This window comes from Camelus ferus, chromosome 1, assembly GCF_009834535.1.
Source record: "Camelus ferus isolate YT-003-E chromosome 1, BCGSAC_Cfer_1.0, whole genome shotgun sequence".
Lineage (NCBI taxonomy): Eukaryota > Metazoa > Chordata > Mammalia > Artiodactyla > Camelidae > Camelus > Camelus ferus.
In genome coordinates this window covers 4,634,244-4,658,857 of record NC_045696.1, presented here as the reverse complement: position 1 = coordinate 4,658,857, position 24,614 = coordinate 4,634,244, and the positions used below count along the sequence as shown (strand labels likewise).

Below are 24,614 nucleotides of genomic sequence, written 5' to 3'. Positions count from 1 at the left end.
GGACTCTGAGAAGCCAGATAATCCACTATATCTGAAAATAGAATCATTTCTCAAAAACAAGAGTGCTCACTGTGTCATCGCACTGCTTCATATCACCTTCTGTGGTATTACACAGCCCAGAACGTTGAGTAGGGAAGCACTGTAACGTGGGCTTCAGAAATTGCAGAATTAGATTCAGAAAGTGAGTTTATATGCATATTATCCACGTTATTCATCTTGGGCTGCCATAACAAAATACCACAGACTGGGGGCCTTAAACAGCAGACATTTATTTCTCACAGCTCTGGAGGCTGAAGGTCTGAGATTAGGGTCTCAGCACAGTTGGGTTCTGGTGAAATCTCTCCTCCTTGCTGGGTACTCATACGTCTCTCTTCCTCTTACACAGTCCCGTTGGATTCGGGCCCAACCCTTATGACCTCATCTAATGTTAATCACCATCTAAAGACCCCCATCTCAAATATAGCCACACTGGGTGTCAGGCCTTATGAATCTGGGGGTGGGCGGCACGATCCAGTCCACAGCATGATCTGAAAATGCAAGTCAAGCAGTTTGCCTACAGCCCCTAATGTCTTGGCCCTGGACCATCTTGATTCTGTCTCCATCCTGGCCTCCAGCCCAGTGTGACACACACAGCTGAAGGAGAGGCAGCTGATGGGGTGGCTGCCAGATGGCATTCTGACCCTGTGGGGCGGGGCTGGGGCCGCACAGGAACAGCCAGGGATTCACACTTCTCGTCACACTGCTGAGGCTTTCTGCTTTTTGTTTCCTTCCTTTTAAAATAATTTTTGTAAGGGTCTCCTTTATACACATTTATCAGTTGTCTATTCTGTGTCAAGCAGGAGGTATAAAGATATAAAATATGTGAAAGAGACAGTCAAAAGGAAATGGAAGTACTTGTTAAGGTAGTGGGCTGAACAGTGTTCTCCCAAAATTTCTTCCTTCCCAGAACCTCAGAAGGTGACCTTATTTGGAAATAGGGTCATTGCAAATGTAATTAGTCAAGATGAGATCATATTGGGGTAGGGTGGGTCCTTAATCCAAAGGGACTGGTGTCCTTATAAGAAGAGACACAGAGTCACACACAGAGGAAGACAGACACGTAATGACAGAGACAGAGATTGGAGTGGTGTGTCTACAAGCTAAGGAGCACCAAGGCTGCAGGAAGCAGCAGAGGCAGGGACAGACTGTGGAATAATTTCTCCCCTAGAGCCTCCAGAGAGAGCACAATCTTCCAGACATCTTGATCTTAGACTTCTGTCTCCCATGGCTGTGACAATAAACTTCTGTTGTTTTAAGCCACCTAGGTTGTGATACTCTGGAAACTAATAGTCACTATCTGGAAAAAAAAAAAGTAACATGAGGGCAAATTCGTTCATGGTGCGGGAAATGCTGAGTCTGTGTTAGTTACGCTCTGCTGGAAATGGCAGGGGGTGGAGGGCAGGCAGTGGGGAGTAATCAAGCCCAGGAGAAAAGGAAGGTCCAAAGTCAGGGTCATCTATGTAGAAGTGATGGATGGAGCCTGGGAAAGGAATGACAAGAACAACAGAGAAAGTGGAGATTGAGAGGGGAAGGAAGTGAGGACTGAGTTTGAGGGTCAATTCACATTTCTGAGCAGGGAAGAAAAGATGTGAACTCAAGGAAAGAGACAGTGCAGAAATAGAGACAAAAAAGTCAGCCAGGGCAGTGAAGGAGGGCAGCTGTTTTAGCTTGAAGATGAAGATAATATAAGCAGTATTGTCATCACTGCCTGATAATATTTCATGAATGATCCAGCTAGTCTCTTCAACTTTCCTGAAATGAAATCTCACAAATGAGCAAGAGACCAAAAAATGCACTTAGGTCCAAATTACATCTGATTAAACTCAGCTGACTGTCTGTTCCTTATGTTCAGAAAGAACCAAACATCACAGGTAGAGAACAGATCGAGGAGGAGGTCCCTAATAGCAGAACATAAAATGATACTGACATCCACGTGGAGCAAGGAAAGGATCTGGGTCAATGTGTTTGGGGATATTAAAGAATTTGGGGTGAGATCTAGCTAAAGCCTGTGACTATATGTCTATTAGGTAACAAAATCCTCAAAGTACAGATTGTCTTATTCACTTGATTTCTCCAGCATTTGGTGGTGGGCATATTCCAAAAGTGATGGTTGAGTGAGTGGAAAAAAATGAGTGAGAATAATGAGGATGGATCCATCCCTGATGGATAAGAGTGGTTCACTGAGCCTAGACTGTATGACTAGTAGGGTTTAGACTCAACACCTGCTTTCCTTCTAGGAGTCTGGAATCTGGGGACATTCCAGGCACTTGCCTACCTGATCAGCTCCCCCAGTAAAAACTTTGGGCACCAAGTCTTTAAAGAGCTCCCTGGTGGATTGTATTTTGTATCCACCTGTTGTCACTGCTTTTAGCCAGGGGAATTAAGCACATCCCCTGTGACTTGATGGGGAAAGAAGTCTTGGAAGCTTGCACCTGGTTTCCTCCAGACTTCTCCCTATGTGACTTTTCCCTTTGCCGATTTTGCTCTGAGTTCTTTCACACTGTGATAACAGGAAGACTATATGCAGAGTCCTGAGAGTCTTCCTAGCGAATGACCCAACCCCTGACACATGCATAAAATTAAAGTTCTATGAGATTAAATATAAGAAGAAAAAATTAATAACTTGGAAACCCGTTGGCTTGAGAAGTGGAATATTCAATTTGAGATTTTAGTATCCTCCTATTTTATCTTGAGGAGAACCAGTGAAACCAACTTTTATCCTATGTGGAAACTGCAGCAAAAAAAAAAAAAAGGAAGCATTTCCCTATGTCACCCAGCTAATCTGAGCCAGAGCTGCAATTAGAAGCCATATTCTCGGAGTAATACTTGGAGTAGGAAATCAAGGGGCATTTTAGGCTGACCTAATGACCCAACAGCTTCAGCTTCAGAGCAGATGGGGTGTTTTACACACACACACACACACACACACACACACACACACACACACACACACACTCCCTCCCTCTCTCTCTCTCTCTCCAGAGATGCTCCAGGCTCAATCTGCTACTTACTTTCCAGGCTCAATACTTTCTTGGGGTTGTTTTCTTTGTTTAAATATAATGTTAACACATCTATTGCTAAAGGGTCTGTCTCCCTGTCTCATGAGTTTAGAAGTCAGAAACATCATTTTCTTTTGTTTCAGGCTATAATCTACAATGCACAGTTTCTAATTTTGAGAATGGGAATTTGTCTTCTTCATGAATGCTGTTAGTAGGCTTTCTGTTTGCTCTGGGTCTTCCAGGGTCTCATTAGTGGGTCATTTTGGAATGTCAGGCTTGAGCTGCTGCTCATCTAAAATGACCTCTATTCTCACTGTCATGTGAACTTCCTCCAGATCTGTAAACAATCCTGTTTTTAATTACTTTCAGATGGCTGTAGAGTAACACGTAAAAACTCATTTAGGAGCAACAGACTTAAATGGCAAAATTATCATCCATTAATGGCTTTTAAAAAGAAAAAGAACAGAACCCCCTCTTCCAGTAAACTTTCACCTGAAATATATTTTTCAGTTGTCCTACTCCCCAAAAATACAGCACAGTGAAAATATTATATCTCTCCACTTTTTGAATTCCAGTCTCCTGCATACCTCCTGTACTAAGAATAATTAATAATTAATTATTAATAAATAATAACTAGTATTAATAATAGGTCAATGGATGGAGAGAGAGTGATTTCTCTTACAGTTTCCACTTGGTCCTATAAATTTCTTTTCAGTGAATGTTAAATAAATGCTTTTTTAATTGTGGAATTCTGTGGTACCTTAAAAATCAAAGATGAAGCTTTCAGGTGAAGCTACAGGTCTGCTCCTTAATCATTTTGATGTTGGTCTCATTCCTTTTACTCATAAGCACATTGAGGGCAGAACTGGGTCTCATCACCATGGCAACCTGAGTAGCTATGTAGCAGATTGCCTTGAAAATGCCCAATGACTAGAAGTAAAAGTAAAATGCAAGTGCCTGAGAAAGAGGGAGCATGGGCTCCCAGAGCTGTGTGTGATGGTAACAGAGCCACAGGTCCTGCACCACCGACCACAGCATCACCCTCTCTGCCCCCAACAGCTGTGCTCCGAAGAGAAAAGATCACATCGCTGGTTTTAGTTTGTTAGCTGAAACGTGCTTAAAGAAAACCTTGCCTCATATCTATAATGTAATTGTTCTCCCCATCCTAAAATGCACAGACTTTCTTAAATGCTCACATCTTTTGTGAAACATCCCCTACCTCCTCAGGCAAAATCATTCCAAGGTCTGTGTTCCTGTAACGTTTGCCCACAGCACTCACACCCCACACAGTGCAGTAATCTCTCCCCGGAGCTCTCTAAGAGCAGAAGCCATCTCCCAGGGCCCTGGAGAGGGGGATGCTTCTTAAAGCACAGGTCCTACCTTATCTATGATGACCGGACCCAAATGCGGCATCCAAAAACCACAACAAATGTTTCATGTGAAGTGCTGGGCTGATGTACTTTGATATTTAATGTGGGCAAAAAATTGTTCACTTTTACCTGAAATACAGGACAAAGATAATCATCCTTGGACTTGAACTCATTGATCCTAAGAGATAAAATTCTCCTTGAGTCATCACCAGCAGAGGTGTTCAGATGGGAAATTGTCACAGAAAATTGGGCCAGCCAGTGCTAAAGAGGGAGGCAGATTCTCGGGGAACAGTAAAATGTTTGCTTTTTCTATTTTCCAAATCTGGTTACCCTTGGGCTGTGTCTTTGATGTTAATGTAACTAAACCCTCCGTAAGATTCTCAGAATTTTATCATAGGAAACAGACACGGAATGCTGGGCTCTCTCGTTGCTGGCCTCCCTGATGGGGAAGAAATTCATAATAGGCCATTCAGTGAAGCTCCAACGTGAAGCTGGTGCTCTTGTGCTCCTGCAGGACGGGGGCCCAGGTACCTGCTCGGCATCAGCAGCACCCCCAAAGCACGTCCCCACCCAAACTACACCTTTTCACTGGGCTACAGTTGTATCTGATATTCAAAAGGTTCTCATTTTTGCTTAGAGGAAGAGCAGGGATAAGGGTGCTTTAAAAATGCTCTCAGACCTCACCACTCTCGTTTATCCTAGCTCATTTCAGTTAGGTAAGACAGCATGTTAACGGAGGACCTTGGATGCACAGTGTGTGCCCGGGCCTTAGACATTTGTTCCCCACACAGTTACAAGCCTTGGAGCATCTGCTGTGCCGGAATCCAAGAGTGAAGGTCAAGCTCGCAGTGAGTGCCCTGGGGTCAGGAAGGAGCCCAGGCAGAGGTGAAGCAGGGACACGGCATCATCACAGGTGATGAGACTTTCCTTGCTCTGGTGGGGATTATGGGATTCCTTCCTTCAGTCCTGTCCCAGATGGCACCCCAGCTGCTGCCCACAGACAGAGTGGCGTAAACAACATACGCTTTCTTCCGACAGTTCTGGACGAGGGAAGTCTGAGATGTGGGTGCCGGTGTGGTGGGGGATGTAGTAAGAGCCTTCTTCTGGGCTGCAGATAGCCGCCTTTCACCACATCCTCACATGAAGGGGAGAGAGCTCTGTTCTCTTCTTATAAGGACACTAATCCCATCCCTGGGGCCCCACCCTAGTGATCACATCTCACCCTCATCACCTCCCAAAGGCACCCCCTCTCCAAACACCACCTCACTGGAGGTTAGGCCCGCAACATGAAGGACGCATTCAAGCTATAACAAGACCACTGGAGTATTCCTTCCCAAGATTGTTCAAAATACATGAATGCATTTACATTCTTAACATCATTGAGCTAATGACCTCATATGACAAAGAGGCACAACTTGATTCCTGAGTCGACATTCAGGCCAACTCAAACCTGCCCTAGGAAGAAATCAATGCATGACCCAATGTGCACTAAGCTAATGAATGCCACTGTCAGAATGGCTAGTGACACCACACTGCTCCCATGGAAACCCAGACGGACCTTGGCTGTGTTCTCACCCCTACAAGAACGTAACCCAGTCATTTATTCTCTCAACCAAGATAAAGGGCAAAATTAGTAAGCTGTGCCAAAAGAAACCTTTTTATTTCTTTTTATAGGAATACAACCATGTTAATTTTTGTTTCATTAGAAAGGAATGACCAGACAACAGATACTCATTGACCTTAGCCAAGATTTACAAAGAGCCCTGGCTTCAAGCCCCAAGGCTCCCCTGATAATAGCAGCCCTTCACTGCTCTGCCTCCCCTAGGGGTGCTCTGAACCACGAAGCTGAGCAGTGGTACCCAACATCCTCACAGTAGACAGGTCTCACCTGCATGGACCACTTTCCGCACCCTCTCCTGACTGACGTTAGCTCCGAGCTTTCTCAAGTCAGCCACCACCTGCACGCCTCTAATCCTACCCCCAAATCACTACTTAGGATCCTTACGCTGGCTTGTTTTGTGGCTGATTTAGTTCATTGCTTTTCTCCACCAGGAGAACCAGAACTAAAGGAAGTGGTCCATGCAGAGTCGGCGTGCTTCCTGGGACAAACTTCCCAGCCAGATTCACTATCCAGGGAAGGGAGAGGTGGAGTGACAGCCAATGACAATGACTAAATCTAAACAAGTTCAACAAGGAGCTTCAGGAATTATCAGCGTATTTACCAAGTAAAGACAAATTAACCTTTTACAGCCCATCTGCTGTGCATATAGCATCCAGATGGCTTTCCGGAACTCAGAGCCAGTTCAGGCAGGAAAAGTCCCTTGGTCCCTGGGACCTCTCTGCTGTGCAGTGTCTTCCCCTATAGTCAAGAATCCCCAGCGCTTCCCCCACCACCAGGCCTTTGGGACGTGTTGGAGCAAGGTCCCAGCCTCCTCCTCTGAGCCTCCCTGCCTCCTATGTGTGGCTACCTGTGCCCTGCCACAGTCTGGGCTCTGGACCCTAAAGAGAAATTCACTTAAACCACTCCAAACTGGTTTTTATTGAGTCCCACTCTTTTAACTATTTTTCCATTTCTAGTGGCTTCATCACCTCCTTCCCTGAGCATTTTTGCAGCCTCAGAGGATGGGGCTGAGGCACAAGAGGAGGGTCTGACTGTAAGCGATAGTAAGTCCCATTATGAGGCTTAACTCTGGACTTTCTACTTGCAGATTATAACATGGCTATGGGGCCCTGTTCTCAGGTTCAACTAGCTGAGTATAAACACCTTTCTCTTTCTTTCTGTATACTTCTCTCTCTCTCTCTATGCCATGTGGAGCATCTTGGGGACAACTTATGTCTGTTTAAATGGCTCACTTATAAACAAACAAAAACTTACTATGGATGTATTCCTTAATGAGGCAAAAGCCTGTATAATATTGGTTTTCTGATACTTTTGTGAAAAAAGAAAAGCCCAGTGCTTATCCACTGTCCACGCTGTTGCTTTAAAAATTTTGCCAAAGGACAAAGTGCCAATATGATTGAGGAGGGGACACGGGGCCATCAGTTCTTATCAGCAGGATGTCAACTGTGTATTTGCACGTCAGCATCCTCTCCAAGCACCAGATACAAAACTCCTCTCGTTTTATTTTAATTAGGTTCATGTTGGAAGGAGAAAAAAGTCTATTCACATAGATTACAAAAAGGTGAAACCTGCATATAAACATAACACTAATTAAAGACATCTGGGAAACATAACAGATACAGATACTGATACAGATACAGATACATGACCTCATGGTAGATATTTCTGTTTCTCACCCAGATTCCCAGTTCAGGCACACTCCTTTCAGGCACATGTCTTACTGAAGTCAGACGTGGCCATGTGACTTGCTTTGGCTGATTAAATATGAACAGAAATGACATGTGTCATCTCTAAGTAGAAGCACTCAGAGACAGTTTGTAATTCTGGTAATTCTCCCCTGCTCTCGCCCCCTTCCAGGGCAGACGCTGAGGCTGCATCTTTGACGGCTGCTACAAGATGGTAGAGACTGAACAGGCCTAGACCTCTGAGTGTGGGAGACTGCAAATATCTCCCCAGTTTCTCCCCTTCCCCAAACCCACAAGCCCTCGCCGTGTACACTGAATGCTCCTGACTCTGCTTCTGGGCTCAGCCAGACCGACTTGTCATCAAATCTCTCCATCTGCGGTCAAGAAACTGAAATGACCTCTAAAGAAGAGCAATTAAGGCCCTTAAGCAATTAAAATTAGCAAATAAAATTGTACAGGTGAGTCTCTATTCTGACTATGGCAATCACATTTCAGGTTTTAAGCTGAGTATTTTTTCAGTATTCTAAGTTAACAAATTACTATGATTAATCAACATAACAGCAAGGAATTTATTGTTCAGTGAAGTGTGAGAGACTTCAAATTCACTGTGAAGATGATATTAAAGAAAGCCAAAAACATCTATTACTTCATAGTTTACTGTAATGCTGCTTTAAAGACCAAAGATTTAATTTTTCATTTGGACTTTTTAATGGTTTAATGATTTTTTAATGTTCCTTGTTATAATAGTAACCTGTACTGTCTAGCAAATCAATAAGCCAAAAAACAAAAAAGCTCCATCACCGTGAGAGTTTAGCTCCAGTTTCTCATCTCTATAAGTCGACACAATGTTGGTAGTATCCATGAGTTACATTAGAATGTGTGTGTGCAGGCACAAAGACACAGAAAGAGAAGCAATCATTTATAACCTTTTATACCATATTCAATGCTCATTACGATTCTTGTCCAAAAGCAGCCAACAGTCATTATCCAAAGATGTGCAAAACAGGAAAACTGAGCATAGTACCCACCTTGGCCTTTCCCGGCAAGTAACAAGGAGCAAGAATTCAGCTTAAAAACCATGAGAAAAGAAGAGCCACAGATTCTTAGAAGCTAAATTTCAGCTGTATCATTTCTAGATACCAAAAATAAATGAGGAAATTATTTAGGTACAAATACTTATATACAAAAAACACAAAAAAATACTTATATTTGTACCTAAATAACATATTATTTATATATTCTATCTCACTATCAGATATATATACATATAGTATCATATATATATATATATATATAAATCTCTCTCAGTATCAGTGCTGGATATATATTCTGAATAGAATGTTCAAGAAAGAGGCCAGAGATACCACACTGCTCTGAAGACACCTCAGAGAATCAGGACAGCATGAAATCAGGACTTCCATAGTTTCACGATATCAGTCCTCAGTATCGCCGAGGTCTCCCACAGACACTAATCAACCTACCTCCCTGTTCCTGGGAGCAGCAATAAAACCCAACTTTCCTAATATGCACAGTGAGAGAAGTGAATTTCCATCCATCAGTCAACTCACTGCAGAATGTCTGATTCGAGCTGCATAAACCAATATGAAACACTAATAACACATTTAATCATGAAACAGCATCAACCTTCAGCATACTAATTCTTAGTTATAATGAGCAGATACGTGGAGACCCAATCAGACACCCAGAACAAGCTGTGACTGACAAGCCTGGTAGCCCAGGGCCTACCTGAGATGAGTGAGACGGTGTCTTTCTCCCATGAGACGACGGTGATGTACGCCTCCACGGAGGAGGGGATAATGCACTTGAAGACCGCGACATTGCCTCTCATGGTTTTCTGGTCCTCCACACGGACTGTATAGGGCTCCCGTAAAACTGCAAGGCAAGAAGAGGATGCCGGTAACACACATATCCTCATTCTGAAAGTATCTCTCCAGAACATACACATTGTATCTTACATGGATTAACTGCATCAAATATATTTAGTGGAAAAATATTTAAGAAACCTACATTTCCTGACTTAAAGACCTTCATTCTGTTAACAATAAACTACACTTAGAACTAAAGGGCATGAGTATGCCTAAAAATAGTTCATCTACCCCCTAAGCGCATCTGGATGTGAGAAGTAGTTTCTTAAACAGAAGCTATGATGATAGGGAACTTCCCTCCATGTCCTCTGAGGACCAAGGGAGAAAAATCAGACCATCAAGAAAGAGTTAAAAAATCAGGACAGCAACCTCTCCTGGGAATCCTTGAAACTATGCAACAATTAAAATAACTCTTCATCAGTGAATTGTTTCACGACAGTCGCAAAGCAGTTTTGTAAACAGTCATTCTGCCCCCATCACTGAGGGAAGGATGCTGATAAGGGAGCCTGCCCAAACACTCCCAGAAAAGTGCTCCGAGGGGACATCCACAAACTAGAGGTCTGGGCTAGAGCACGGGAGTGCTGGGGTCCAGTGCCCATCCTGCAAGCCCACCTGCCTGAGTTCAAATCCAGGCTCTACCACTCACCCAGTTAGCAGTTCTCTTGCCAACTATATGATGGAGACTTTGATAAAAGTATTCACCGAGTAAGTCCATTCTGATGACTCAATCAGTTAATGTGGATAAAGCTCCAGAAACATGCCTGCCATGAACAGGCTGGGTAAAGCTACTTGGACCCACACCATCTCCCAATGTGGGGAAGACCATGGCCTCCAGGATAAGGAGACACTGGTGTGTCCAACCCAGGTTATGCCTCCCTCTAACTCTGTAAGTGTAGGTATAAGCCTTACCTCTCCAGAGTTTCATTTCCTCAAATTTGAAATGAGGGCGTTGGGATAGGAAGATTCCAAGGTCTGAATTCTAAAAGTCTATGATTTTCTAAGATATCCACAGAGACAACTTATCTTACCATCTAATCAGCTCTTAAAAAGTTTTAGTCATTTATGGGACAAATATATGTCAAGAAAACTGGCCATGAAATTAATTTCAAAAGAAATGAATATATCAACAGAGGTAAGAGTGAGCTTCTGAAGGGAGATCTCCTAATGGGCAGACGTAAAGAATGCTCTAAAAGAAGTACTTTTAAGATCGGTGCTAGCTCCGTGGTTTGCTAAGTATTCCAGCATTGGAGAGTGTCATTGTTAAAAGTACTGATAAGAGGATTGATCCCAGTCCCATTTTTAACATTAGTATTTTGTATTTTCCTAAGTTGGAGAATTATTTTCATTCTCATCTCAAACCGGAGAGACTTTCAGAAGTTTAGGGATCTTCCAAGACCCTCATTCCTGCACTCTGTGTGCAGTGTGATGTGATGTTCATGTGACAATTCCACATCTGCAAGAGATCCATTGGGCAATGATTCAGGTACTCAAGGGCCTGACCCCAGAAACATCATTATACACAGAGGGGGAAACTGCCTGCACAGAAAAATACCTCGATGAACAGACCTTTGTGGAGAGTGGAGTCTATGGCCATAAGTTGGAAAGAGGCAACAGAGACAGGTGAACTAATCAAACTCATCAGTGAATAAGAATTTGCTCCTAGTGGACAGTGGGAGACAGAAAAGGCAGAGAATAGAAGAGAACAGGTCAGTGGCGAAGGCCTGCAGGAAGAGTCCATTATCCCAGGGACAGGGTCACCTAAGCAGGGGTATGAGTCCAAATGAAGTTTATGTGTCTGCATGATATTTGTTTGTAAGCTATAAAATCAATCCATCTCCCCAAACCTTCAGTAAACAAATGGCTCAGGTGGAGGAATTTTTAATGGAAATCAAGGAAAGGAGCCAAGTTCTATGTCTCAGCCAGGAGACAACAGAAACAAGAGAAAGTGCCCAGGTGGAGATAGAGGAAGTGTCTTTCCTCCACGAGGCCTCATCACAGGAGCCACAAACCTAGAGTTTGGGCACCTTCTCTGTTAGCATCCAAAGTCCCGCATCCTGAGAACCCTCAGTCCCAGTAACGTGCACACATACCATGGAGTGCCCTCTCCCTTTAGCTGACTATTGGCCTCACCAGCATCAGGACCACTGCACTGTCATAGTTAAAAATCTCTGCAACTGTTTCATCTCCCCATCTCCCAATCCAGCCCCAGATCTTCTCAAAGCAGGAATACTCCTATGGTGCACTGAACCCCATCTGCTCAGAATGGTATGTGGACGGAAATTCTCCACTCCTCTCAGGCTCCCGAGACCCTCCATGACTCAGCACAAACAGCCCACCTGTTGAAGGGCCTGCTTCCTGCCAGTTGCTGCCTTGATGCTCCACGCCCCCGTCAGGATGGGAAAGGCAATCTCCTCTTCCCATATGCACAAACGTTGCCCCAACCCACAATAGACAAGTGACCCCTAAGGGGTTGCAACCTCCATGCCTGGACACTCTTGGTCTCTGATGGAAGGTGGGTAAGAGACATTCCCCAGGCAAGTTGCTTGCAAATGCACTGTGGTGCTGCTAGCCTAGGGCAGGGACAGCATCCTCCATGCCCAACTTTCAAGTGTGTGCACCCGCTCCACCCACACCCCTGCCCACCAAGACACAGGGTGTCAGTGTTTGCTGGACAGCGCAAGGAGGAAGGGACTAGGAAGGGCTCGGGGTACCAGAGGGATCAGAGGGGCAGCAGTGGTCACTGGGAGGGATTAGGGAGGTGGAGGCAAAATGCGGCTTGGGGCATTGTGTATGAGGTAGATGCAAGAGACAATTAAGGGGGTTATTGTGGGCTGGGCAGAGAGGTACAGAGATGTCCACCATCTGTGCAACTATTATTACCTAATGCTATTATATGAACATCAAGACAACTCTAATAGGTCAGACACATGCTATCACTTGCCTTTTCTTAAACACCTTTATAAGATATAACCGGCATTCAACAAGCTGCAAATGTTTATTGATGTTTTAACATACGCACACACCCAAGAAGCCACCACCATAATTAAGATTAAAAACAGATCCATCATCCAAAAGTCTATGTATCCCCCTATGTAATCCCTCCTTCCCCCACTTCACAAGGCAACCACTGAAGTGCTTTCCACCGTTATGGATTAGTCTGCATGTTTTAGAGTTTTATATAAATAAGATCACATAGTACACACATTTTTACCTGGTTTTTTTCTATTCAGTATAACTGTTTTGAAATTCCACCCTGCTACTGTCTCATCAATAATCCATTCCTTTTCATCCACTTGTGTAAGTAAGTAACAATCTGTTTACTCATTTATCTGATGGTGGGCTCGGACTCATTTTTGGCTAGTACAAATAAAGCTGAACACTCATATCAAACTCTTTGTGTGGACATATGTTTTGAGTAAGTACCTAAGAACAGAATGGATGGAATATATGGTAGGTGTTCCTCTTTTTAAGAAACTGCCAAACTTCCAAAAAGGCTGTATCATTTTCCTACCAGAAGTTTATGAGAGTCCCATGTGTTTCATATTCTCATTAACACTTGGTCTAGTCATTGTTTTTAATTTTAAATATGTAGAGGGATCGACAGTATTGTGGTGTTAATTCGCATTTCCTTGAAGATTAACGATGCTAAGCAAATTTCCAATGTGCTCATTAGCCATTGTATATCTTTTTTGTTGCGGTATCTCTCCAAATCTTTTTCCCATTTCTTAAAATAGGGGTGTTTGTTTTCTTATGATTGAGTATTTAGATGTCATATTTCTGAACAAAAGGCCTTTAACAGATATATGTCTTGGAAGCATTTTCTCCCAGGCAGGGGCTTGCCTTTTTATTTTCCTAACAGTATCCTTAAATAAACAGAAGTTTTTAATCTTGATAAAATCCAATGTAACAATTTGTTTTCTATGGATTGAGATTTTCGTGCCATGTCTAAGAAATCTTTACATAACTCAAGGTTGCAAAGATTTTCTCCCATTTTTCTTTAAAAGTTTATTGATTTATATTTAGATCTATGATCCATTTTGAGTTAATTTTGTACACGGTACAAAGTATGGATTGAAACTTTTTTTTGCATGTGGATATAAAAATTTTCCTGCATCATTTATTGAAATAACATTTTTTTTCACTCAATTGTCTTTGCACCTTTATCAAATTTCAGTTGTCCATATATGTATGGATCAATTTCTGGATTCTATTATTTAGGTTTATAATACATCAAAGTCAAGAAGTGTTAACCCTCTTGAATTATTATTTCTACTCTTTAGAGTTCTTTGGGCTATTCCAGGTCCTCTGTATTTCAATATAAATTTTAGAATCAACTAATTAATCTCTGTTTGTTTTTAAAAAAAAAGGCTTCTGGGTTTTCACTGGGATTGTATTGAATCTATAGGTTATTTGGGGGAGAACTGACATCTTAACAATACCAAAACCTCCAAATCATTAAAAAATTTTTTTTTCTTTTATGTCTCTCAGAAATGTTTTGAAATTTTCAGTTGAAGTGTTCCACACTTTGAGTCAGACTTATCCCTAAGTATTTCTTGTTTTTTGATGCTATTATAAACAGTATTTAAATTTTTTTTCTACCTACAATGTGTGTGTGTGTTGATCTTGTATACTTCTATTTTGATAAATTCACATATTTGAATAGCTTTTTTTGTAGATGCCATCAGACTTTTTTAAATCAAAGATTGGCATCTACATTTGTAGATGATGAATTTTTTCTTTATAATCAGGATGCCATTTGTTTACTTTTCTGGCCATACTGCATTGGGTGCAACCTCCAGCACAATGTTGAATAGAAGTGGTTAAAGCATACATCCTTGTAGTCATCATCTTTGGAGGAAAGCATGTAGTCATTCACCACTAAGCATGGTATCAGCTGCAGTAGAATTTCCTTAGCTGCTTTTTATCAAATTGAGAAATCTCCCTTCTATTCCTGAGTGTTCTGAGAGTTTTTATCATAGGAGGATGTTGTATTTTGTCAATGATTTTCTGCACCTACTGAAGTGATCACATGTGTTTTATTTTTAATATGTTAATATAGTGAATTACCTTGATTAATTTGCAAATTTAAAATCAACTTTGCATCCTGGAGCTAATAAGCCCTTTTGATATGTTGTTGTATTATCCTTTTTATATGCCACTGGATTCAATTTGATAAAATTTTGTTCAGAATTTTTACATATATATTCATGGGAAATATTTGTGGTTTTTTTCTCTTATAATATCTTTGTCTTGTTTTATTATCAGGGTAATGCTGATCTCATAAAATAACTTGGGAAGTATTCTTTCCACTTCAACTTTCTGGAAGAATTTGTGTAGAATTTTATTATTTCTTCCTCAAGTATTTGGTAGAATAAAGAGGGAACCAAAATGAATATGAAAAGGAATATATATATATATTATAAAATAATATAACAAATATAAAATATAATAATATAAATATAACTGAATCACTATGCTGTATACCAGAAATTAACACAACATCGTAAACTGACTGCACTTCAATTAAAAAACAAAAGAGTGAATCAATTTGAGTCTGGAATTCCATTGTAGGAAAATTTTCTGTTACAAATTCAAATTCCTTAATAGATATGGGGCTATTCAGCCCATTTCTTCTTGAATGAGTTCTGACATTTTATATTTTTCAAAAAATGTATAATTTCATTTGAGTTGTTGGATTTATTGACATATTCATGTTCTTAAAATTCTTTTATTATGGTTTAAATATATGCAGAATGATGACTAATGTAAAATATTAATGACTATATATATATATTGATTACATCTGTAGGATAGTAGTGTAACCTCTTGACATTGATAATTTGTCTTCTCTCTTTTATTTTCCTCTTAAGTGGATCAATTTTATTGATTTTACTGATCTTTTTCAAAGAAATAACTTTTGGCTCCACAGATTTCCTTTGTTTTATAATATACTAATTTCCACTCTGATCTTTATTATTTCCTTTTTGCTCATATTGGTTTGAATTTAGTCTTTTTTTCTGGAGTTAAGATCACTTGAGATCACTAAGAGAGACCATTTTTCATTTCTAATGTAAGTTTTTAGAACTATAAACTTCTCCCCCTAAACATTACTTTAATGACATTCTCCAAATTCTTAGATTGTTCTTTCATTTTTACTCAGTTCAAAATACTTTATTTACCTCCTGCTTTTTCTTTGACATAGATCATTTAGAAGTATTTTTTTAGTATCCAAGTATTTGAGGATTTCCCAGAAATTATACTGTTAGTAACTCTAATTTAATTCCACTGTAGTCAAATAACATACTTTATATGACTTAACATTTAAAAAATTCATCTGACCAGTTTCATTCACAATATGGTTTATTTTAATAAATATCTGTGTGTTCTTAAAGAGAATGTGTATTGTGCTATCATTGGATGGAATGTTCTGTATTTAAGCATCATTTGGGTCAAGTTGATTAACAGTGCCATTCAAGCATTTTTATTCTTGCTCATTTTCTGTCTACTTCTGCCAGTTACTAAGAGAGGGACACTGAAATCTCCAACTATACATTTTGATTTGTCTGTTTCTTTTTGCAGTTTCATCAGTTATTATGTCATCTATTGTAAAGTTATGTTTTAGGTGCATAAAAATTTGTAATAGTCATACTCTCTTAATTAATTAACCTCTTTTACATAATGACTTCCTTTAGCCCTGATAATATTCTTTCCTCTGAAATATATTTTGTTCATATTAACATAGGATACTCCAGCTTTCTTTTGATATTTGCTTTTAATTAGATTTATCTGATTTGATGAACATGGTATACCTTTTCCCATTCCTTTACCTTTGTCACATCTATGTCTTCATATTTAAAGTGTGTTTCTTTTAAGCAGCATTTGAATCTAACTTGGCAATCTCTGACCTCAATTCAGATTATTGGAACATTTATGTTTAATGTTGATTATCAGTATCATTAATTTTAAGTCTACAATCTTGTTATTTGATTTCTATTTTCACCATATGTTGTTTTCTTTTTCCTATTCTTTGTTTTGGATTAAGCATTTTTTCTCTTTTGTTGGCTGATTAGCCATAACTCTTTGTTTTGTTACTTTAGTGATTGCTTTAGGTTTTATAATATACATCTATAACTTGTCACCATCTATAGCCAGGTGATATAAATGGAAAAAGAACTTTACAATACTCTATGTCTTTACTCCAGGACTTAGTGCCATTGTTGTCACCCATTTTACTTCTATCTATATTAACATAAGACATTGCTACTATTTTTGCTTAAACAGTCAATTATCTTTTAAAGTATGAAGTTTAAATAACCAAAAATGTACATGATTTATTTACCCATGTAACTGCCATTTCTATCAATCTTCTTTCCTTTGAGTAGCTCTAAGATCCCACCTGGTGTCATTTTCCTTCTGATTGTAATACTCTCTTTAAGATTTCTACCAGTAAATGTCAGCTGCTGATGAATACTTTCAGCTTTTATGTGTCTAAGAAAGCCTTTATTTCACCTTTATTTTTAAAAGATACTTCCACTGGATATAGATTTCCAGATTTCCAGATCACTTTTCTTTCAGTACTTTAAAGATATTGCCTCACTATTTTCTCACATTGATTCTGATGAGAAATCTATTGTCATTCTTATCTTTGTTCCTCTGTGTATAATGTGCCTTTTTTCCTCTGGCTGTTTTAACATTTTCTCTTCATTATTGGTTCTGAGCAATTTGATTATGATGTGTCTTGATATATTTCTCTTTATGTATCTTGTGCTTGAGGTTTGTTGAGCTCCTTGTATCTGTGGGTTTATACTTTTCATCAAATTTGGAAAATTTTGGCTAATCTTTCTTCTACATTGTTTTTTATTTCAACATCTATTCCTTTGGGACATATGTTCCTATTCTATTTGTATATTAAGCTACTTGAAGCATAAGTAAAACAAAAAGACAAACTACAGAATGGGAGAAAATTTTTGCAAATGAAACCAACAAACGCTTGATCTCCAGAATATATAAGCAGCTCATACAACTTCATAAGAAACAACCAAACAACCCAATCCAAAAATGGGCAAAAGACTTAAACAAGCAATTCTCCAAGGAAGACATATAAATGATCAATAGGCACATGAAAAAATGCTCAATATCACTAATTATCAGAGAAATGCAAATCAAAACTACAATCAGGTATCACCTCACATCAGTCAGAATGGCCATCATTCAAAAATCCATAAATGACAAATGCTGGAGAGGCTGTGGAGAAAGAGGAACCCTCCTACACTGCTGGTGGGAATGCAGTTTGGTGCAGCCACTGTGGAAAACAGTATGGAGATTCCTCAAAAGACTAGGAAAAGACTTACCGTATGACCCAGGAATCCCACTCCTGGGCATATATCCAGAAGGAACCCTACTTCAGGATGACACCTGCACCCCAATGTTCATAGCAGCACTATTTACAATAGCCAAGACATGGAGACAGCCTCAATGTCCATCAACAGATGACTGGATAAAGAAGATATGGTATATTTATACAATGGAATACTACTCAGCCATAAAAACCAACAACATAACGCCATTTGCAGCAACATGGATGCTACTGGAGAATGTCATTCTAAGTGAAGTAAGTCAGAAAGAGAAAGAAAAATACCATATGAGATTGCTCATATGTGGAATCTAAAACAAACAAACAAACAAACAAACAAAGCATAAATACTGAACAGAAACAGACTCATAGACATAGAATACAAACTTGTGGTTGCCAATGGGGCGGAGGGTGGGAAGGGACAGACAGGATTTCAAAATTGTAGAATAGATAAACAAGATTATACTGTATAGCACAGGGAAATGTACACAAGATCTTATGGTAGCTCACAGAGAAAAAAATGTGACAATGAATATATATATGTTCATGTATAACTGAAAAATTGTGCTCTACACTGGAATTTGACACAACATTGTAAAATTATTATAAATCAATAAAAGATTTTAATTAAAAAAAGCATTTTTCAATTTTTTGAATACTTTTTAAGAGCATTTTTAAGTTTAAAGAAAAATTTCACTAAAAGTAGAGATAGTTCCCATATACCTGTCCCCACACCCTACAGTTTCTCTCATTATTAGCAATTTGCATTAGTGTGATACATTTGTTGTAGTTAATGAACCAATATTTAGACATTACTATTAACCAAAGTCCATGGTTTACACTGAGGTTCAATCTGTGCTGCACAGTTCTATGAATAATGTCATGTGTCTGCCATTAAAGTATTATATAGAATAGTTTCACTGCCCTAAAAATGTCCAGTGATCCACTTATTCACCTTCCTTCCCTCCTCCAACCCCTGGTAATGACTGATCTTTTTACTGTCTCCACAGTTTTGACTCTTCCACAATGTCATATAGTTCGAATCACACAGTATACAGCCTTTTCAGATTGGCTGCTTTCACATAATAGTATGCATTTAAGTTTCCTCCATGTCTTTTCGTGGTTTGATAGCTCATTTCTTTCTATCACTAACACTCCATTGCATGGATATACTAGTTTGCTTATTGTTAAAGAAAAATTATTTCTGATACTTGTTAAAATGTAAAGGATGACTTTACTCAAGACTTTTGCAATAGGGCTCATGAATATTCCAGTTGAGAGAGAATTTTTTCTCAACTCCAAATATAGTAAGAACAAGTGAGGATTTATAGCCAACAAGCAGAGTGAGGGGGTTAGTGGATGGAAAATTACTAAGAGGAGACATCAAGGTTGAGGAGATTCTTGCCAAAGGCAGGCCCAAGACTTATTCACATCAAAGGTAAGATGATAAACATGACTGGATGTCAAGAGTGATCAGGTATCAAAGGTGGGGAATGACTTAGCAGGATTCTTGCTAAAACTGGGCTCAGGGATAACAGACACAGAAGGTCAAGGTCAAGGACTATTCAAGAAAAGGGCTCAGAGGAGCCTGACTCAAGTTTAGTCAAGGAGAGGATCTGTCACTCTTCATTCACATGCTGAAATACATCTTTGTTGTGTCCAATTTTTGGCAAGTATGAATAAAGCCACTGTAAATTTCAAATGCAGGTGATTCTGTCCTCTATCTGGAAACTTAAGGCAGTAAACCGGGGCAATCACTGGGCTCAGCTGTTTCTTCCAGTTTCTCACGGACCACTTTCCTTCACCAACTGATGGCCAGTCTTGAAAACTGTTGCTTTTTATGTTTTGTCTGTGTGCTGTTGTTGTTTCAGATAAATGGGTAAATTTGGTCTCTGCTACTCTATCTTGGCCATAAGCAGAAGCCCCAGTCAAACGTTATTAACCACAATTTACTAAGGAGAGAACAATCACTAGAAATGTTTTGACTTGCCCAAGGTCATGTAGCTAATTACTATTTGCTAAGGAGAAACATAACACAGCAGGGCAGTGCTGTTTCAAGTCGCCCATCTGTACTTCAGTCCTCAGAACAAAAAGGGCAAGAAAGCATTTTATTTAAAGGAGAACTAGGATTGCTGATTAAGGAGACGATGGATGAACCTTTCTTGTTTTGTTGACAGTCAGACCTAAATCAAAGTCACTGAAAACTGTTAAAAATAAGAATTCCATGTACTTCCAAAGGAGAGATTATGAGGCCATTTTACCTAATGGATTATTCCAGGAAAACCACAATGCCAGTCGAGAGGGACACTGAGACATTTTGGAGAATACGCCCTGAGTCGTTCTGCTCAAACCTGCAGTACAGCCATCACTGAGTAACATAAATATCCCTTACCTGACCTTCCAAATAGACATCCAGCTCTGTACTAGCATCGACATAACAATGGTGAAACCAGATTTTCAAGCACCCAATAAATAATCTAAAAGGCTACTGCAACCATAATGTGCTCATAAGAAGTTGTAAAATTAAATGAGAAAAGAGATTTCATTTGGGCAACATGACTATCGGTCTTGTGTGTTCTAACTGACATGGCAGTGGTGTGTACGACAGACTCAGGTGTAAGAACACCAGCACATAAACAGCAAGCATGCGGCAGCATGGAAGGGGGAAGGCCGCATAGATGTCAGATAAGATGGAGGAATTTCCACCCCTCTAAAACTCACATGGTCCATTCCATGACAAATTTAGAAAACAGCAGTTAAAACAGAAGTAAGCATTTAATTCTTTTATCTGACAGGAAACCCAAGGCAGAAATAACAGATTAACACCTACAAGTATAGCTGTTTGAAGTTTCAGGTTTTACTATAAGTGGTACTTTGTAGTTTATAAAAATGTTTTTATGACACATCATTAACCTTGTCAGCCTGCCAGGGAGAAGGCATTCACTATGTCTCCCTGTTTGTCAGCCTTAGAAGTTCCTATACAAATTTCATGTGCTTTATTTTAATTATTTGGGGTATCAACTTTTCACAACGCCAATTGATTAAAGCCAATGTTTTTCTCCCTTTCTTAACCGCATTTTCATGCAAGTCTTGGATTCATGAGCATGTCATGGAGATCAAGCTAGAGTTGGGAAATGACTAGCTAGCAGAACGAGTCGTAGTCTGATGTTTGATTGCTTACATCAAAGAGATCACATGCAGGAATTCAGAAACATCTCATATTATGTTCATGTTGTGATGACTTCAAGTAGCACCTTCACACTTGCTGCAGAAATTATTACAAAGCTCCCCCAGCTACCTGGTGCCTAAGACAATAATCAAAGTCACATTTTCTTTACCCCATCATTATACAATGTCAGTCTACCATAGTATTTGGAAGGCTAAGCTTTAAGAAAGGTAGCAACATTGTTTGCTAACTGGAGTCTAGCTGCGTTTATTATTTTCTGGGCTTTATTAAAGGTACAGAATGACACTGTGTCCTGTATGTATAACCGTCAACGTCTCTGAACCTCAGATTGTATTCCTGGTTTGGCTTGTAGCAATGGCAATTTAAAAAATGCAGTATGATGTTAAAAGGAATGTAATCGATTCAGGGTTTATTTATTGACAGCACTTTAACATGTGACAGTCAAAAATGTTAAAAGAGCCTTTTTTTAAAAACTTCACAAAGACTGTAACAATATTAGATTGATACTGTTTCACTAACAATAAACACTGATGCAACAGTTTTATTCCATCAATTCCTTGTCCACTGTTCTCCCTTTGCCCTCCCTACTCCCCTGCTGCCTGCCTTTAGGATGGAGTCATAGGGGAAAGAGCAGAGAGGGGGACATGAAAGCAAACACAATGGGTGTGAAATACTAAAACTTAGTATCAATTAGTTAAAATACAGTAAGTTTGGGATATAGTTTAGACCTTATCGACTTGATATCATTAATTTCAAGTTCTAGTTCCAGCAACGTGAAGCACTCCAAAATCCAGTCAAAAGATGCTCTGACATCTCAAAGCAGCATCTCAGTCAGTATTAGACTGAACTGATGATAGGATTTCCACTGATTCTCAGCTGATGACTTTTTCTCTCCCCATTTTTTTTTACAACATCCTCAGAAAATACCATAATGCCTGGAACAGAAGCCAACTTTCCATTATAACTGTGACCCAACTTGATTTATTTGTCCATTGTCTGACTCCCTCATTAGAACATAAGTTCTGTGAGGAAGGAACCCATGCTTTTCCCCCCATCCACCCTGTGTACCTGGCACAGTGCCTGAATCAAAACAGAAGCTCAAGGAGTATTTGTTGAGTGACTACATTAAAACTGACCCAAGAATGGTATTGCAAACTTAATGTTAGTTCCACTGAAGGATTTCTCCCTTTTTCAGTGTTTGGTGATTTACAGAAACAGGGTTGTTAGGGAATATGTCTGCATTGAATGGGGTTGTTCTTGACATGTCTTTGTTCAAACAGCAAAAACGTTGACTAAAAATAGAAATACCTCAGCAAGAAAAAAGCTACAGGTGAATTTAGAGGAATCTGTATATTTGTTTCACTGAGGACGAGAACCACTAATTTGAGTTTTAGTTCCAACAGTAAATAAGGCACTCTAGGATCCAGTCAAGAGATGCTCTGACATCTCAAAGCAGCCATTAGAAGAGTGGACAAATGAGAGGATTTTCATGGGTTCTCAGCTGTTGGCATATTGTCTGTCATTACTCATCCAGATCCCCGGCAGGCACAGAAGGAACAAAGTTCAAGGAACCGTACTCACCAGCCTTGATGTGGACATCCTGACTTCTAATTTTCCCTGAAGGATTTTCAGCTGTGCAATAGTAAGTATTATCATGGATTAAGGTACTAAAGCTTGAAGGAGGGAAGGGGAAGATTTGGAGAGTGCCGTTGGGGTGGACGTGGCGGATCCCGGGGACATCGTAGATCTCCTCACCCGTAGCTAGGTACCATCTGAGAGACACAGGAGGGATGCCTGCAGCGGGGCAGGGCACCAGGGTCCCCGTGGTGCTCGCAAACACTACCTCTTGCAGAGATGCATTGACAAAGTAGAGGCTGGAGTGAAGGTCCTCACTGAAAACTACAAGAAGACAACACAAGAATATGTCAGTAAAGTGCACCTTCTGAACTCATCCTTCAATCAGCTTGGCCTCAGGTGGTTATGCTGAGAAACTGTCATGAGGCTAATCTACACCGAAATAATTCAAAATTGCTCAATCTATTATAGACAGAGAGGCCAGTACTGAAAAATGTGGCCCATGTTTATCTCATATTTTGTCCACAGGCTAAGTTATCCTGGATCTTAACTTTGAAAAGATTACTCTTCAACCCCCTGCCCCACACCCTGTTCCATCTCCAAGATACTGACCACTACTGGAATTTACATTGTGCATTTCGTATTCATTTATTGAATGATATAGGCCCTCAAGAACAAAAGGCCCATTAAGAGCAATGCCATGATTTGCTCACACTATTGAATAGGGCACAGAGCAGAACAGCCAGTGGGTACTTAATAAGAAGGTACTGACTGAATGACTAAATCTAGTTGCTAGGATCAAACTGCTCTGGTTGAAAGGTACATTGAGAGCTAATTCTGAGTGAAATTCATCACAGTTTTTTTAATTAAAATTAAAGATCATACGTAAAGCATTTTAAAAAGCACAGTTGGTTTTCTGAACATAGTGTCCAATTAACAATGCATTTTTTTAAAAAAACAAATGCATTTTTAAAATATATTTTTTATTGAAGCATAGTTGGTTTACAACGTGCTAATTCCTGGTATACAGCTTAGAGATTCAGTTACACATACACATATTCCTTCTCATATTTTTTTCATTATAGGCTACTACAAGATACTGAATATCATTCCCTGTGCGATACAGTAGGTCCTTACTGTTCATCTATTTTTATATAGTAGTTAGTATCTGCAGATACTAGCAATGCATTTTTCATTGAAAATATGTAGCACTAATAAAGAGAACTTTGACAAAAGTAACATTCAATTCCACCAGCCTATGACAGATTCTGTTTCAATTTTTCTCTTCTGATCCATCTGCCTACATGCCCATATAATTAAACTATGTCATAATGTGCATACATAAAACATGCAGTTGTTACAGATTCTGCTTCATTCTCTTAACATTACTTCATGTACATAATGCCATGTTTCACAGACTTCACAAGTACAGCTGACCCTGGACAACATCAGTTTGAACTGCATGGGTCCACTTACATACAGACTGTTTTACAGTATTACACTATCTGCAGGTAGTTGAATCTTTGGATGCAGAGGAACATCAGATATAGATAGTGGACTGTAAGTTACATGGGTATGGACATTTTATATAATATGATTTTCTAAACTATTTCCCTAATCTGGGCTACTTAAGTTGTTTCTGTTTTGATTACTACAAATAAAATGTCTGCAAACCTGTTCACATACATTTGGCTTTTTCATTTATTGAATGCCTCATTCATTTATGGAGTATCCTTTATGTGAACCAAAGAAAATTAACTTGTAGAATCCAAAAATTAAACAAAAGATGTAAAAACGCCATGAAGACCTACTTCCCAGATGTCTGTGCTTATATATGGCTTTCTAAAAACAAGTGCATACCCAGTCACATATTCACAAGAGAAAAAAGAAGCCCTAGAC

General features: G+C 39.6%; 1 protein-coding gene across 1 annotated transcript in view; it reads right to left on the bottom strand.

Moving 5' to 3' along the window:
- Positions 1–24,614, bottom strand: part of DSCAM (DS cell adhesion molecule) — a 664,279-nt gene that overhangs the window by 530,586 nt on the left and 109,079 nt on the right. Inside the window, exons 2-3 of the mRNA XM_032462442.1 lie at positions 22,722–23,039; positions 9,461–9,607 (exon numbers count right to left, since the gene is read on the bottom strand). Of these exons, the coding sequence (XP_032318333.1) occupies positions 9,461–9,607; positions 22,722–23,039 (465 nt within the window). The remainder of the gene's footprint in view (positions 1–9,460; positions 9,608–22,721; positions 23,040–24,614) is intronic.